General features: G+C 42.4%; 1 protein-coding gene across 1 annotated transcript in view; it reads right to left on the bottom strand.

Moving 5' to 3' along the window:
- The window catches only part of Pappa2 (pappalysin 2), a 238,200-nt gene that overhangs the window by 210,541 nt on the left and 9,364 nt on the right, over positions 1-18,295 (bottom strand). The window contains exon 2 of the mRNA XM_021198056.1: positions 6,271-7,342. Within this exon, the coding sequence (XP_021053715.1) occupies positions 6,271-7,342 (1,072 nt within the window). The remainder of the gene's footprint in view (positions 1-6,270; positions 7,343-18,295) is intronic.

An 18,295-nucleotide genomic window follows, 5' to 3' on the forward strand; every position in this document is an offset into this window, starting at 1 on the left:
GCCACTGTGGAAGGAGGACATGGTCTGAGTTGTGATCTCAGGATTGTTCTGGTGTGCTAAAATTAGAGCTGGGTTAGAAGAAACAGCAGGAACATAAACAGGGGACCAGTTTGGAAGCCTTTGCAACAACTGAGGGGGGAGGGGGACATGGCCAGGAGCAGAGAAGCAATGCAGAGGAGATGAGCGTTACAGATGCAATTCAAAGGCCATAGTCCAGGAAAGGCCATACTCTTAAAAAGTCAAGGCCAAGTAGGCATTAGTTATTCAAGTGGTGAGCTTGGGAAATCAGGTCCCTGATCGTTAAACAAAGTCCCAGAAGAGAAGGAAACGAAAACCAATTGGTCAGCAGCTTCTTCTAGGGAGAGATGCTGAGATTAAACGGCCTTAGAAGAAAGCCTGGAGCAAAGGCAGCACGTATTGCAGACACCGGCCAATCTATATCTTTGACATCAGGAGAGCAAGAGGCTGGGTTAGGGAAAATTAGGGAAAAACAAGATTTAATATGTCTTTGGTCACTAAAGTAAAATACAAGTTTTCTAGAGAGAAAACAGAAAGGAGGAAATAGGAAAATCGATGCACACGAAAATGTGCAGCTGTCTTTCAGCTGCTCAAGTTCTAAGCAGAGATCTTTGAAATGACATCGGATCAGCTGAGACAGAGCAGCAGCTGGCCAAGGGACCAGAGAGCTACACACTCCAACTCTTAGGAAAACACCCAACTCCCTTGAACGGCTGGATACAGTTGGAGACCGGGGTCTCTCCATGGTTTTCCTAAGAGGAAATATTTGTAGCCCAGACAGACCACATGGCTCTTTCACAAGTCTGTATCTTGGGCCAAGAAATAACCACAAAGGGAGAAAAACAGTCTCTCTCTCCACACACCTGGAGAGAAAAATGCACTTAGCCAGGTGAACAGTAAAACTGGCTTTTATTTACTCTAGGACAATATTTATTGCAACTGGAAAATTTGCCTGTAGGAAAGTAAACAGGAGAGGTTTCTATTTCTAGGTAAATTGCCTAAGCTTATCTTTATTATTATTATTATTATTATTATTATTATTATTAATTTATTTTGCTGATTCTCATCCTCAGGTGACATGAGTGTGAAAAGGGAGACATCCCCTTAGTGTGCACAGTTCAAACGTGGTGAAGTGGAAAGACAGAGGGATTTTCCTGCACAGTTTTAGAGCCTCCCCTCGATTTCCTCTCTCCCTGTCCTCTTCTACCCCACCCCCTTACACTTATTTTCCCCTGATTTTTTTTTTTTTTTTTTGGCTTCGGGGAACTTTGAATCTTGACTTCAAAAGAAACCTATAATGAAGCCTGGCTGATGGTTAACAGACCCATCACTGCAGGAGCCCAGCTCCACCATTCCTTTGGCTCAAACGCCACAGTGTGTGGGTGAGCAAATCCCAGCGAAGTCCCTGCACACAGGCTAGTGCGGCACATGTATCTCCACCCATCCCCTTTGATACCAAAACCATACGCATTAGCCCTCCTGACCCAGGATGTACCACTCCTATAGTGCAATGCACATGCTCTTTGATAGGACTCTGCTGGGCACCTCTCAGACCACACACTAGCATTCGACTGTACACTCCTCTACCCTGGAACAAAACTCGGGGGATGGAGGAGGGACCAGGGTTGTGAACACAAGAGATGTTTGCCTACCACAAGCTTCTTAACACAAATGGCCAGTTTCCCACTGCCCGATTCCTTGCAAAGTGCTTGACAGACTTCAGCCATTTGTTCTTATTTGATGATTGTTGTTCTCAACAGTGTTACAGAATCGGAGACACAGAGTCAACAAAGGAAATAAGCATTCAATTCCACATTGTGCTGAATACCTAATCCAACCCTTGTATAAAGAAGTGAGTCAGAGAGAAAGCAGGTACAGAAGCAGAGAAATTATGTTAGAAAGGAATATAATAACAAAAACAGCCAAAGGAAGTTGACGAATTAAAAAAGTCAGAGAATCCAGGTTTACCTTTAGCCACAGAGATGGTCTTAGCTTAGCTCCCCAAGGAAATGGTCAGTGGTTTTCCTGACTGCATGGACATGGATATTCTAACCCCTTCTCTCCTGCACCGCTTGAGGACTCCCTAAAGACAACTAGGAAGTAGAAGTGGACATCTGGCTTATGCACCCTGCCCTAGCCACAAGCTAAGTTCCTCTGTCTCAGTAATTGTGATCCACTGGCTGGGTAATGTATCTATAACTCATATCTCTGACCAGTCCCAAGTCTTATAAATGCTTTCCCTTTGATAACCCCATCTGGGCTACAGATGTTTGATGTTGGATTCCTTTGGTTCTCTCCTCCTCCCAGTCTTTGAGAAAGGAACTACTTTGGCCTACGTTTCTGATTTCTCAATGGGAGTGGTGGGAAAGCTGAATAGGATTTGGAAAGCAAGAACAATCATCAACCATCAGTCATCCATTACTAACGACTGTTACTCTGTAATCTATCTATAGGTCTGACCGCATTCTCCCATTACCTCCCCCTAAACTGTGCGCTCCTAAGTAGATGGCCTCTGTGCCTGGCATACTCAGTTGTTCAGTAAGTGTCTGGCGAAGCATTTGTTGAAGTTGGATCCATTAAGAGACACAAAATAAGGGCGCTGTGAGATTGAGCTCTGTGATTTAATTATAATAAGAGTGTTATACATGGCTAATTTAGTTCAGAAACGGTCACACACTTCACCAATTCCAAAGACCTCTTAGAAACTCAGAGATCTTATGAATCCAGAGTTCTTTCAAATGATCCAAGCCATGGCACAGAGAAGCACTTTATAGGCTATGTTCTGGGTTTTGTGCTTCAGCCTGTATTTAAATCCAGAGAATTTAGATAAAAACTTTAAGCACCCCAGTAAGTCATTAGCACTGTTCTTTATGTGTTCTTTTATTTGTCCCTCTGCTTAGTTTAGTGTATCTGACACACCATAAGAAGCTGATAAAGGATAGTGTCTTAGTTTTCTTCCTTACCAATAAGAGTTATAAAAATAATTCAATGTTTTAATAATAAAAGCTCAGCACAAAGAACATCATGTAGAAGATAAAGAGAAATCTTCATACACAGAATACATATGAGGGGATGGAAGGGGAGAAAACCCTTACCTCTTACTATGTATTTTAGGTTTCATCTTTCAAAAAGGGAAATTTGGGTGCAACGAAATGTAAGTAGAGATTTTAAAGTGTGCTCCCTACTGTGTAAACAAGGACTAGACATTTGAAACAAATTACCAGCATGAAAAAGATAAGTATTTTGAATCTCATTTTCATTTAAAAAAATTAGAACTTTAAAGCAAAAAATAAATAAATAAATAAATAAATAAATAAATAAATAAATAAAAGGTTGACCAAAGAGATACTGCAGCACATCCTGCCTTTTCAGTAGACCCAAATTTTGTTCCCAGCACCTGTATTGGGAAGTACACAACTCCCTTTAATTCCAGCTCAAGGAGATCTCAGGCCTCTAGCCTCCGCAGATACCAGCAAACGCATCCACACACCCTTACCCAGACACAAAGACACAACATTTAAAATAGTGAAACCAAATCTTCAAACACTAAACTCTTAAATAAAATAGACTGATATTTAAAATTACAAGATTTGGCCAAGTGGTGGTGGCACATGCTTTTTTAATCTTAGCACTGGGGAGGCAGAAGCAGGTGGATCTTTGTGAGTTCCAGGCCAGCCTGGTCTATGAACTGAGTTCCAGCCTACACAGAAACACTCTGTCTCAAAAAGCAAAAGAAAAACAAACAAACAAACAAACAAAAAACAAAAACAAAAACAAAAAACAAAAACAAAAACTAGAAGATTTAAAAATGTATGTGCTAAAATTTTTAATTTGATGAGAGAAATAGAAGATAGTCGCTCCTCAGCCTTTGGGTTAAGACCAAGTGCATGTTAACATGGCGGTGTCTGGGGTGGCCTCTGCTGCAGGACAATACAGTAAATAAACCTGGGGAACTAAGAGATGCAGTAGGAGTAGGAACTCACTTTATCCAGTCTATTCAACAACCTGGCAGCCCCAGAACTTTGAGTGACACTGAAGAATTAGAAGACAAAATTAAAGAAATATTCCCAACAAAACCCCAAATAACAAAAAGAGAATATAAGAAACCAAAAGTCAAGGAAGAGATTCAGAAGATCTATATCTAGGTATCTGAGGAAAACAAACAAACAAACAAAAACAAACATCAAATAAAACTGAGAAATACCAAAGAAACCATTTTAAGAAAAAGATTTTATAGTTGAGGAGAATAAATATTCAAATGTGAAAAACTACCTGGGTGCTCAAAAATAGAGTAAAGTAAAATAAAGAACAAGACCCGACTATGGAGGTGATTGCCAGAAAGAGGTAAATTAACTCACTATGGTTCCCGGTGCTGTCTAAAACTCAAACATGGAGAAGAAATGGAGAAGAGTTAGGAGTCTCCTGCTTCTCATGTAATACAATTTGATATCTTTGAATATGAAGATTTGGGACTAGAGAAATGACTCAGTCAATAAACTGTCCTTATTGTAAGCATGAGAATTTAAGTTCAATATCCAAAGCCCATGTTCTAAAAACAACCAGAAAAACCTAGCAGCACATGTGAGTGACCTGAGAGCTGGAGATATGGAAACAGAGAGGTCCCTGGGGTCACTGGACAGATACTCAAATCTATCCAGCATGTCCCAGCCAGTGAGAGACTGTGTCAAGAAAAGGTTGACAGTACCCGAGATAACCCGAGGTTGTCCTGTGCCCTCCACATGCATGAACATGTATACTGATTTACAGTAACAAAAACACCCACACATGCATGCACATGTACACACACTGTGATTGAAATATTTGTAACAATCAAAATGTTCAAATATTCAGGGCTGGGAGTTTTGCTGGTAGTGCATGTGTATGATCAAGGCACTAGATTAAATGCCAGTACTCCTAAAACTATAAATATCTCCTTTATATATACAATGCAAATACTGTATGTAGCATCGTAGGTCTGGATAATGAATGGAATATGATGTGTTCCCATAGCAACTCTGGGACAGTGAGGCGAATACGTTATGAAGACTCGGATATGAGTAATGCAACAAAAAGTCAAGGAGATAAAGGACCATTCCACAAAGGAAGATAATGGTGCCTGGGCACCTTGAAAGACTGTTACTGTGACTTAGATGAGAGTCCCTGGCATGGTTTCAATCTCCTGTATCATTTCCCAAAGTCTCCTATGTTAAAGCACTGATAGAACATTTGGAAGTGATCGATTATGAGAGAAGTCATCAATGGAATAATCCACCGATCAAATCATCATTTAATGTCATTGTGAAATCGTTAAGAATTATGAGGTAGGGCTTACCGAAGGGGGTGAGTCAACAGGGTATGCTGCTAAAGAGCCTAGCCCCTCTCCTGGCACCTCTCAACATTTCTCCGCTTCCTAGCTGTCATGAAGTAACAGCTTTCATCCATTGTGCTATATAATCTCCCATAGGTCCCAATACAGAAATTGAAACCACTAAGATCAGAATACATGTTTCCTCTTTTAAATCACTTCCCTCAGGTATCTGTCACAGCACCAAAGAGTCTGACCCAGTTCTTCAAAGGCTGTAGGAAGTGATAGAACATTTAGGAATTCTAGTCTACTGGGAGGTTCTTGTCTAATCCGGGATGTGCTCTCAGAGGGGATTGCCGGGCCCTGACCTCTTCCTCCTCTTCCTCTTTTGCCTCCTGAAGTACGAAGCAAATAGTTTGTTCCTCCCACAATGTCCTGCTTCATCCACCAGGCCAGCCTGGAGCTGGACTAGTACATCCAGGAAATGAGTCAAAATAAGCTAACTTCAGGTCGGTCATCTTATTGAAAGAATCATGACTAATTCACCAACTCCCTCATCAGGACAGTGACTTTTCCAAGATCCATGCAATCGAGAAAGATTTCCCTTTCTCTCTGAGAAATCCTGTGTTTTTTCTTGAGGATTCCTCGGTCTCCTCTGATGAGAGCCCTTTGAGTTCTTGCATGCCTCCACTGCACTGTCTGTGCCCTCCTGTGTTTTGTGTAAGCTCCGAAGACCCTTAGCCTTTTAAGAGCTGTACCTTATCCAGGGTCATGATTACCTCACAGATCTAGCACTTCCTAAAAGCCCAGTAAATAAAGCCTTGGAGGGGAGAAGTTTCATTTGGCAACTATGTGAATGCCTTTTGTTCCGGGAATCAAAAGAAAAACTGCAGTGGCAGAAATGCACCCTGTACGAAATGCACCCCAGACACACCCCCATTTCTTACCTCTTGGGTGAGTCAGGGTCAAAGCAAGTCTTTCGGACATCAGTCACTTCGGGATCGCAGCAGTCCCCATCATCAAAATCATTCAGCATGTTGTTGCACTCCACGTGACAGAGGCCATCCCTGCGATTCCAGGAGTAGCAGCGGCCCTGCAAGCGGCAATCGCCCCCATCAAAGCCGGTGAGTGGATGCTCACACTCAGGGTCACAGTGGTCATTGCCAATCTTGCTGGGCTCACAATTAACAAGCACAACCCGGTGGCGCAGGGTGGAGTTGTGGACCCGGTGGACACTCAGCTGCCAGCTGATATTGTAGCGGCTGAAGGCCTGGTTGAGGGCCTCATGCTGACGGTGGATCTGATGATCACTCACAATGGGATGCAGCCCCTCATCATCATAGATGTTTACCACCTGGTAGCGGATCACTTTCTCTCTGCGAAGGGGACCGTGCTTATTGTACTGAGAGATGAGTTCCACATTGTCACAAGCTGTTTGCCCACAAGGTGGGGGCTGTAAAGGTGACAGAATCTCAGGCTGTGACTCAGAGTCCTGGAGAACCTCCAGCCGGGGATATAATTCATCTCTAAATGGAGCCCACTGTTCCACCAGAGGATCGAAAGTGGCTGTCAGGATCAGGGTGGTCAACTCAAATGCTGCACTTGGATGCAGGGGACTGTGCTGGAGGTGGGTTTGTGAAAGGGCAGTCGACCAGATGACCAGTGTGCCCAGGTAACCACGGAAATAATGTCCATCCTCGGAGCTGTCCCCTCCCAGGAGTAAAGAGCGGCAGGATGCCATGAAAGGGCTATTCAGTGGACCAGACTGGTCACGACCACGAGCCACTCGAGTGCCATCCACATACAGAGCTGTATGCTGTCCATCGTAAGTGGCTGCCACATGAGTCCATGTGCCTGGCTGGTAACGGCTGTGACCAGTCACAATAGTGGCTTTCTTCATCCGGTCAGTGCGGAGAGAAAAGAAGAAGCGAGCGTCTCTCCGCCCCTTGTCCTTCCCTGAGTGGATCCCCAGGGCCCAGCCCTTGTCATTGACTGTGTGGGAGCAGTTATCAAACACACCTGGGAAAGAAGGAAGAGTTGAAGGGAGAAAGACCAGATACAAAGGGAGAAAGGGAGAGGAAAGACTGTGTAAATAGCAAAAATGTAGGTTTTCTGTTCCCCACATTGACTAACTCTCTGTACTCCCATATTAAATATTCTGACAGTATGTGTTCACCAAGGAGGGGGGAAAGATGCTATTCAATTAAATTCATTCTGGTAATTGAAAAGTAACCAAGATAGGCATCTAACAAATGATGGCAACCCTTTGCTGCAAATACTCTTCATGCTCATGGAGCTTGAAAGCCTGCCTTACTTCACTGACATTTCTTACTTCATCTTTACATTTCTTCAGAAGCCAGGAGGGAAGCCATATAGTTTCTGAGACCAAATGGTCTCATTCATTTTCCCTTTTGAATGTTAAAATGCTTCTTATGAGGGACCTAAGGAACTTGTAACATCCAGACACCACCCTAGCCCACAAGTCAGTCTCCAAGACAGTCTCAGAGAGCAACTGTTTGCCGGACAATACAAAGTAACATTGGTCCCATTGCCCTATCCTCAAAATTCAGAAAGTCGGTTATGGGACTGGCCATTTTCTACCCAAGGATTCCCCTCACAAAACACAAGCAGGACTTCCCAAATAAATGAGATCCCTGCATGCGTGGACCCACAAGAGGCTCAGAGCAAGCACTAGACCAATCAATCTATTTGAGTAATAATGGCAGGAATACCTGTGAATACTAATTCTGAAAACAGAGGTAGCAGGAAGCATGGTAAGGATACAGTGGCAGGACCACAGACAGAAGGGAACTCTCAGGCAGAGTGGAGTCCTTGAAAGCCCCAGTGTTCCATTTGGATTGATGTCCCCATCTCGTGCTGAGTAAATTCTCTCATACACTCTGAGGAAGCGGGTCTCAACCTGTGTGTCATGACCCCTTTGGCAACCCTCTTTCTCCAAAAAAAATTTACATTGCAATTCATAACAATAGCAAAGTTACAGATATGAAGTAGCAATGCAAATAATTTTATGGTTGGGATGGAGCCCAACACACCATGAGGAACTGTCTTAAAGGGTGGCAGCGTTAGGAAGGTTGAGAACCACTGCCCTAAGGAGCGTTTCAATCTGTAAACCACAGGAAAACACTACACTTCCATGGAAACGTTCTGTGTGATAAGTATTTCTTGCATTGTTGAATGATTGATAGCGGGTCTACAGAGCTCGTGCCTGAAAATAAAATAAGAGTTGTTCTCCCTGGGACAGTTAGACAATAATTTTATCTATTCCCTGAATTCTTGTCTGGTCTAAGCCAACACTATTTGTTGATGGTGAGGAGGGTGGATTTATGAGCAGAGGACTCCTCATTCGTTTTTCCCTTCTTGATTCATTCCTTGATAACTTTACACAATATCTTCTTTAAAAATCATCCCTGCAGAACACCCCTTCTCGAGCCCAATTTGGGAGAGTGTTTTGTCTCTATGCCATCACATTTTCATGATAAGCGAATAACTTTTTTTTCTCATAAATGACAGAATAGTTCTCTTGTCCCTGACATAAACTAATAACTAAGCAATACACTGCCTTGTCAAAGCATGATAATAATAGGACAGAATAAAGAATATTAATTAAAAGAACAATTAAAGCCTGAAGAAAAGGCAATGACTTCCTACAGTGCAACTACAGCTTGGCAGTACTGGGTTTTCGTAGTCATTGTTGTTTGGGGGCATTTATTTATTTATTTATTTTGCTTTGTTTTCTATTTCTCCAGATTTTATTCCCCTCCTGGTCCACCCTTAAAGAACTACTTCTTCAGAAATCCTTGTGTCTAGTGGATTTTCGAAAAGAAGACAGACCTACCCTCTTCAATACTGTTTCGTGTTTCATATTTTCTTCTAGGTTTTGAAAAGTACAGTACAGTAGTATCTTAATTATCTCCAACCACTGACCTATGAACAAAAATGCCACAACATTTGATATGATACTATAGACACTGATAGTTCAGCAACAGGCTGATTAAAAACACAAAAGAATTGAAAGTCTATTGTAAAGGGCCACATACGTGGGTATCTATGATCTCATACAGTTTTTAATAAGTGATTAACTAAATCTAGTTGTAGGTTTGAAGACTTCGATTTACTGCCCTTCCGTACTCCAGTTCAATTAAGAGCAGAGTAATGATTTATACTGTTTTGTCTCACAGGAAGCTATAAATTTTACACGTTACTAATTTTCAGTGTTTACTCATTTCTGGGGTGTAAATTAGACCTGAGGCACTAATTTTAAGTTGCTAACATGATGTCACTGCACATGGGATTTGGAAGAAAGGTGTGTATTTGGCTCTACGGAACCAGTGGGAGCCAGATTCAGAAGTTCCAGACTGAAAAGGAAAGCAGATCTAAGCAGCCAACATGTCCCTCTCTTCCTCTGACTAAAGTAGACACAGCTGTGATGAGATTTCTGTCATTTGAAGGGGGTAAATATTGTCTCCCATCCAGGTCTTGAGCTTTTTTTTTTTTTTTTTTTTTTTGCGTCTACCTGTGTACCAGTTGTACCTGTGAGTAGAATCTGTCCACGCCAAACCTGGGCTTAATCATCCTTTAACTATAGGCTGAAGCTATGGCGTAGCCTGGCACGGCTCTCTGCATGCCCCTAGGAAAGACACTCGGCCAGGCTCACCTGGCTCCATTGAGCAGATATAAGACGAATTTTGTTTCACGGTGGAATAATGACAGAAGACTAGGGACGTGTCTCTTTCCTCCCAGTCTAGCACAGAGGCTGTCAGAAGTAACACAACTGAAGCCAACCCCAATATACATGGTGAAACTCAGAGCTTGTGCAAGAGCGGGCTTTTATAACTTTGGATGTACATGTGATAGAAACAAGCACATTATAACTGGTTTTTATTCATCAAAGCCACATTCTTGGGAAGAACAGAGGGACCAGATCATGAATATGATTTATTAAGTCACTCAGCAACAAACTGAACTCTGACAGCCCACGGTTAGAAAAATCAGATCAAGTGATATAACTGAAAAGTTGGCAGTGGGATTGAAGCCAAACATTCAAATCACATCCTCTTAAAACGCAGAGAGTGACTTTTCAGCACTTCCTTCCAGTTGCTTTCTGGCATTTATCAATGTTTACTAAATGTACATTTGGTTAAATGCTTTACATTATATTAAAACTGAGTGTTCAAGGGTATGACAATGTAAATTCAGAGAGTATATCTTGTTCATTGTATTTGTGCTCTGAACTCCCAAAACTATTTAGAAGCTATGGTGATCTTAACAGAGAAATATCCTCAACTGTGTCTTTAAGAAGAAAAAAATTTTTATCCAATTCTCTATTAATTAATTACTAGCATTTGGAATTAATAGAGTCATTACCATCAGAGAAAATGTCCTTCTTTCAAGCTGGCATATCCCCAGGGCAGTATAAAAAATTCTAATACAATGCAACCCTCACAGCCAAAGTGTTGTAAATAATTGTTTATTAGGGACATTTTAAGTGCATACCTATATAGACATCTGTTTCTTTCAATTTTGGGGGTTTATTCTTTATGCTTAGATCCTTACACCAAGATGAAATAAAAGAAGTTTAAGCTTTCTTTTACGAAGGCTTTGCTGTGTTCTAACTATGGCTCAGGTACCATCCCTATTAATGTACCACAAATATATGAGCTAAATTGGGATATCCTTCCCTGTGGACCAAAAGCTGAACATTGGAAGATGGGAAAATTGATTCACAGTCTCACATCTAGCAAGTGCCAGAAAGCATGAACCAAGCCCAAGTCTATTCAACCAAAACACCCATCTCCTTTCTACTACAGTAAAATCCTTCAAATCATTTTTTTTAATGTTATTGCTTGGGACCCAAAAGAGCTCCATGGACTGGTGAATGTGGCATTAAGAGAATTAAAGATTGCTTTTTTTTTTAAAACTGTGACTCCTGGAAAAATGCACTAGTTTGGAAGAGAACAAGTGACTAGCAAGGTCACAGGCCAGAACCTGCATTGACCAACAGCTTTGTTGAATATCTGATAACATTTCTAGGCAGCCCACAGACTCGTTTGTGATATATAACAATCAGGTACCAAGTCTTAAGGATCCCAAGGCTAGAGAGAATTGTTATGTTGAATCAAGATCTGTGGCCACAGAGAAGAGGGTTGAGGAAAGACATTGTGAAGAACGGGAAGCTGTTTTTTTTTTTTTTTTTTTTTTTTACAGGAAATGGCTTGACAGTAGCTTCTTCCATTATTTCATGATTAAATATGTAATAAATGAAAGAGGAGCCCAGGCTTGAAGTAAACAGCAAATAGCTGTCTCTATCTCTCTACTGCCAATGGCTTGCTTCCTTCTCTACACACCTACCTTCTCCCTCTTGGAGAAGCTCCAATCCTTCGTTCTCCTGTATCACCTCAATTAAGCATATTCCCACAACCATGCTCTTTTCTTAACAACACTCCCACTATAATCCAAGAACCAGAAATGACATCTTATCCATCACATTATCTGAAATGTCCCCCATCTATTGGGATGCTCTTCCAAAACTACCTCATGTTTCATCTTGTCTGGGATGTCCTTAATCTTGACCATCCTCACTGAAGTGGGTAGCGTGTTGAGCCTTGCTTTACTGCTACTATTTTTGAACCTATTTATCTAGGTCTCTGGGGACTTTGCTGATAAAAATTGGGTTTAGCTTAGACATCTGTGATTCCCACAGGATCAAGCAATGATGGATTTTTATACCTTTGCTGTATCTACTCTGTTACAGAAATCTGAGTTGTGAGACCCCTGACTGGCAGAGAGAGTGTACTCCCATCAGACCTTGGGGACCCCAATAACACTAAAGTTGTATGTGATGAACAGAAATGAACAAAGAGAACAAAAAGAGCTCAGGCATGACCCATGCTATACAACTACAGCTGGTGACTTTTCCCCAGTGCATTAGATGTGCTTTCCTCTCGTGAGCCACTTTCTTCTGAATGATGACACATGTGATTAAAAATTGTTTAGAGCTTTTCTTGGGCAAAGCCCTCCCCTGGAGGCTTCTTCATCCATGGCAGATTCTCACAGAAGAGTTCACTTAAGAGCAAGCCTGGGTAACAGGGGTGGGGAGGTTAGGTCTGGGCAGAAATGATGCTCTTGGCAAAGACACAGATGTAGAACCTAACTTCCAAGAAAACCCCATGGCAAGGGTTTTCCTCTGTACCTCTGGGGGATTAAAATCAGGAGCAAGAGTTCTGCTTCTCGGAGAAGCTTCGTCTGCTTCCAGGGAGGTAAGGTTTGGATCATCAAAACAGAAGAGTCACACACGGTGTCATCAACTCTGGGAACTGCAAAAAACATGCTGTATGGTGCAAGTTTGTTTTTAGGAGGAAAATGGAAAAGAACAGGGGAGGGGGATAGAGAGCAGGTTAGGTCATGATCATAAATCAGCCTGAGAGAAGGCAAGATCCTCTGGGTCTACCCCACACGTGTATATGATGTCTTCTACAGAACTACTTACTCAACATCCAGCACCCTCCACTCAACACACACACACACACACACACACACACACCAGAGAGATTGTGGAAGAGTAAAAAGGACAAAGAAAAAGGCTATCCATCAAAAAGCAACAAAGCTGGCAGCTACAAGCTCTACGAGCAGGAAGAGGGGTAGAAGGTGAAGAGAGACAATCCCAAGGAGGTGCTTTTCAGCTGTTCCAGATAACTTTCTTTCAAGACAGGATCAGGCGCACAGCCTTTCATCTCTGAGTCCAACACTTTACAAATTGCAGCCCCGACTTGAGGAGAGCCTCGTGGGGACCATCTCCTCTGCATCTTTCCAGCAAAAAATGTCAGCCTCTCTTTACAGAACACTTTTCCTTTCGTCATGGTTTCGCCAGAGGCATAGATGATAGAAGCCAGGAGGGGGGATTTCCCTGGCTCCCCACAGGCCACCCAGGCATGCAGTGGGAGTCCACCAGGCACGAAGAGAAGGCTGCTTTGAAATTGCCCAAGAGAGCAGGGAAAGAAACAGTGGAACATAAGAACCTAAAGAAGAACGCAGCCTCAGAAAAAAGTGACTCAAAGGTGATCCTAGAGAAAGTAGTTAGCATGGGTCCTGGTGCTGCATCAACACAGGTCAGCTACTCTTAGCATGGGTCCTGGTGCTGTATAAACACAGGTCAGCTACTCTTGCAGTTAATCTTGTGACTTGGTGGAGACAGGGCAGCCCAGGGAGCTGAACTGAAATCAAACCCTCTGCCTCTACCTAGTATCTACAGGCTTTAACCAGATATGAATACATGCAACCAAATATGAATACATGCAGATTCTGACTCAGTGCCACTCAAGCAGGACCTGCAGCTGTGCCTTCCAACAGACTTGCTGGTGATACCCCGATGCAGACCTCACTATCCCATGAGTAGCAGGACCCTGTGGTGGTTATGGCAGTAACTGTGCCTGTTATTATCATGCTGGAAATGGAATCCTGGCCCGGCATGTGTTACATAAGAGCTCAACTGCTGAGCTATCCTTCTTGCTTCATCTATTTTTTTTCTGATGTTACTAGGGACCAAATATACAGTACACATACTAAGAATACATTGAGCGACACCCTAGTCCCTGAATAGCAAGACTCCAAGTCAGAATAATCTGTTTAAGGATAAGCAATGATCAGTGCATAGGAGCATTAAGGATGAAAATTTATCTAGAGACTATAACACAACTATGTAGGAAAGAAAGTAAGTAATCCACAGAAGCCAGAGAAGTTGCCAGAATAGTCAAATTACAGTTGTAATGTGCCTTAGAAAGAATGACCAGAGCCTTCAGAATTTCCAGGGCACACCTAGGACATCCCTACCCTATCTCAACAACCTTACACCTCCTCAGCAAGGCCTTGGAGACCCACAAATGACCAAGCGTGGCCAGCCCAACAGTCAGCTGAAAACTGCAAGTTTGCTTAATATTTTTGTTCTATTTGAAGGAGCAGGCTGTGACGTAGAGCAACTGGATCAGGCAAACAATAATCCCATGGCCCTGGACAACATGCGATAGTCCTCCATATCTTAGTTTCCAAACCACATGATGGAAATAACACAGTAGCACCAAGTTATAGCATGAGAGAGATGAAACACACAAACACACGTAGGATAATTAAGAATGGTCGACACCCATTTACATTAAGCTGTCATTGGCCGTATCTGTTGCTAACATCATCATTTTAGCACAAGGAGGTCCATCTCTTCAACAAACTTACAAACTCCTTGACAGCTGGCAACCCTACCTTATAGTTCCCTTGATTCCTATTGTATCAACAGCTTGCCCATGGTAGAAATAAGGAAGTCGTTACAAGCTTGGATCTACTGGAGGTTTTTAGCAGAGCTGTCAAAGGCTCCCTCCCAACTGAAAAGCATGTCACAGAGCGACTGTGTTTTTCCTAATGAAGACAAAAATTACTTAATCTTCCTCCTTCTACAATTGACTCCCACAGAAGGAGCAGCTACTAAGCTGACCTAGCAGGGCTCTGCCCCCGAAGTCTGTGCTTCCAAGAGGCACATTGACTCTCACACAAACTACTGGGGATAACAACGAGTAATGAGCCCTGCTGACCCTTGTGGCCGCTAACTCATCTGGGCAACTGGGTAACTTCCTCCAGACTCAGCACTTGACCAGGCATCATCTGTCATCTCAGTATATTTGAGCAATACTAAATCCTTTTTGTCTTCACGTGAGGTAATAACAGAAGTTTAATAAGTATTGAAATGTTCCTTATGTGTAGTCTTTGCTACCAAGAAAGGATTGGGAGGGAAGGAGAAGGCAGTCTCCAGAGTAATTGAACACTTGAGAAGTGCCTTTTGCTTATTTATTGGCTTATTTATCTGTTTGCTTATTGACGCATCCTTTGGATCGTTTCTAATTGCCTTCCAGAGCAAACAGTATAAAAGCTCCCGAGCCCTGATGAGCTGTGCTGATCACTATAGCTATGGAATTCTCTTAAGAGTTAGCCGGTGGCCAAGGGGGACCGCGCGGGGTTTACACAGTGGGCCTCTGTAGTGTGACAGGGGTGAAGCAGCCTGCTGTTTCTCATCAAAAGTTGAGAGCTGCCCTATCTTCTCACCTTAACAAAAACAAGACGGCCTGCAGGATAGCAGAATATAAATCCCCAAGCGCAGAAGGCAAGAGATGAGAACTGTAAAGGAGGCAGTCACACAAGAGGGAGGGCCTGCAGTTGGCCAAGCGTTCATCTTGACATGCTAGCCTCCTATTAGTCCTCAGAAAGACACAGATACACAATGGCACCCTCCCCAACAGACATATCCAACCTCCCTCCTCTTCCACCAAGATTTCCCGGAGAACTTTCTTTTCTAATGCCCTCAAAGCACAGATATTCCAATTTCCTACTGTTCAATTCTTCCACGGAGTAAATGACTATGAGAAGCCTCTCAGAAGTGTGCTTGGCATTTCCTTTTAAGAGGGTCAGTTCACAGAATCAATACCACCCTGGAAGCGTTTCAATAGTTCATACATACTCAGTGGTCCCACAGTACTCAGAAGTCCTGGGTTTAAAGCAAGCTTGGGGGAAGAGAATATTCACATTGAAAATAACCTACCACTTCTTGTTCTGACAAGAAACTTTGCATAGGAGGTTTTCTTAAAGGAATACACTGCACTGCCCATTGGCTGCTTGATTCATGCCATTTACACATTCAACCTGTGCACATTTAATAACATCTATATGTCCATGCTTCCACTATGCAGACGCAAGTCACCTAAGAGGCCTCTGCTGGAGGAAATCACTGGAAGACAGTGCACATTGGGCCCATATATGTGTTGTACCACCCCTGGTCAAATTAAGACCAATGATACCCCAAGCTCTGTCCAAGGACTCAGCAAGACCGCCAAGTCTAAGGAGGGAATCTTGACCCAAAGTACCTTTATCCCCAGGATCTGTGCCATGAGCTGGATTATAAGGGGTATAGGTGTAGTCTATTGTACAATTATTTCAAATTATTAATGCACCTTGAAACAAACAATGTCTAAGATAGACCACTGCTGAGGTTTAGGGTTATAATTTTTCTGTGTGAAGTAGGAGGGTGTTTTGTTTTGTTTTGTTTTCAGAAACAGATATTGAGTGGCTACTTCATGTTCAATAAGCACCTGCTGAGTAAATGAACTAGTGTGAGAGTGAATGGAAAAAATAAATTAAGCTAGGAACCATCTGTAACTCTGCATTATATTCCATTAAAATCATTTCAAAGCCAGACATAGTCGTGCAGCCTGGGTCATAGCAGTTCAACCTGTGGATATGGACCCTTCACAGAGACAGAAAAGAGTGGCTCGAAAGAGAAGAGGGATGCCTTTGAGGCAGAAGCACTCAGACTCAAACTTCAGCTCTATTCACAGCAGGTTGGAGACCTTGACTCTGGCTAGGATGTGTGCAGAGCCTCAGCTCCTTGCGCACTAGCTATGCAGTCCTGGCACTGTCCTATTTCTTTCTGAGTTCTTAGCTCTCCATTTCCCTCTTCAAGCTATCCCGAGGAACACTTGAGTGGAAATGTCAAAACTGACTGCTGCAGTGCATGACACAAAGTCAGCGTTATGGAAGTTGCCAAGGAAACCTCACTATGAAAATCCCTTATAGTAATTAAGTCCACATTTGCACACTTTATACTTCTGTTTATTTGTCTTCCATGACTTCCCCATGTTTCTGCTATCACTCACTTTAGATTACTGGTTCTTTTACATTATGTCCCGAGTCTTGGATCTCTCTTAACACAGAATAAAATCTGAGTTAGTGTTTACCCTGGCAGCATCCTTTCTTAGCGTCCTACTAAACATGCCTTCACCTCTCTCCTCTCACCAATAACTGTACTACCAAAATGTGTTTTTCTACCCATGGAGTGAAAAAGACTCCCCTAGTCTGTAACTCCCACAACCACTGAGTCCTAAATCCCCACCTAGTGGGGTTTTTGGCACCACTACGACATCTGACATTATTCTTCCCGTTTGCCCCCACCCCCACCCCCCATTCTGCACCTTCCAGTTCTGACTCAGGTTACCTCTCACTGATATAGAGCTGTTCACTCCCAAGAAGAAGATTATAATTGTAGGCATTGTGTTTTTGTGTACCATGTAAAGTTTACCCTTGTGTTATTCAAATGCTGATTTCTCAATCCTTATATCTTATTTCAGTCCAGACACGGAATTGTAGGCATTGTAATGCTTATGTCAAGACTCTCCTTTCTCAAGTTTGTGTAAACAATGCTTATCATTTATTCTCTTCCTTGCCAATAAAAGCTTACCACCCAATGGCTGGGCAAAAGAGAGAATAGGGCAGGACTTCAACCAGGCAGAGAAAGGGAGTTGGGGTGGAGGGAGAGAGCAAAAGGTAAAGGGGAAGGCTGAGCCTTCAGAAGGAAGGAGGAAGGAGTTCATAGAGTTCCGTTGGAGAATGGAAGACCCTAAATGCCAGTATTATGGGGATTAAGATAGACTGCCCAGGTATTGAAGTGAAGCTTTAAAAAAAAATCTTGGTCTCTCTGTGTCATTGTTGGGGAACTAGCTAGAATAAAGAAATGCAGTGGCATATTAATTTACAGTATAGATTTAAATTAAAATTAACATGTATAAATGTTAAAATTTATAAATGTTAAAATTAACATTTATAAAAAGCCTGTCACCTGACTGTGAGCATCTTGTAGGCACAGCTCTTACTTATTCTTAACTCTCTAGAACAGGGAATAATATTTGGTATTTTGCCTAATAGAAGCTCAATAAATGTTGACCAAATGAGTGAATGGATGAATGAATGAGTGAATGAATGAGCATGTATAATACCAAACTACTTTCATAATCTGCTTCAGATGTACAGAAAGTTCTTGAATGAAAGAGGAAAGTGTACAGTTATAGGCTAAGGGTGGAAGGTCGAATCAGTGTTAAAGCTCTTTGACTTCACCTAGGATCAGTTGCCTGGACTTCCTAACTA

The sequence above is a fragment of the Mus pahari genome, chromosome 5 (genome assembly GCF_900095145.1).
Source record: "Mus pahari chromosome 5, PAHARI_EIJ_v1.1, whole genome shotgun sequence".
Classification (NCBI taxonomy): domain Eukaryota; kingdom Metazoa; phylum Chordata; class Mammalia; order Rodentia; family Muridae; genus Mus; species Mus pahari.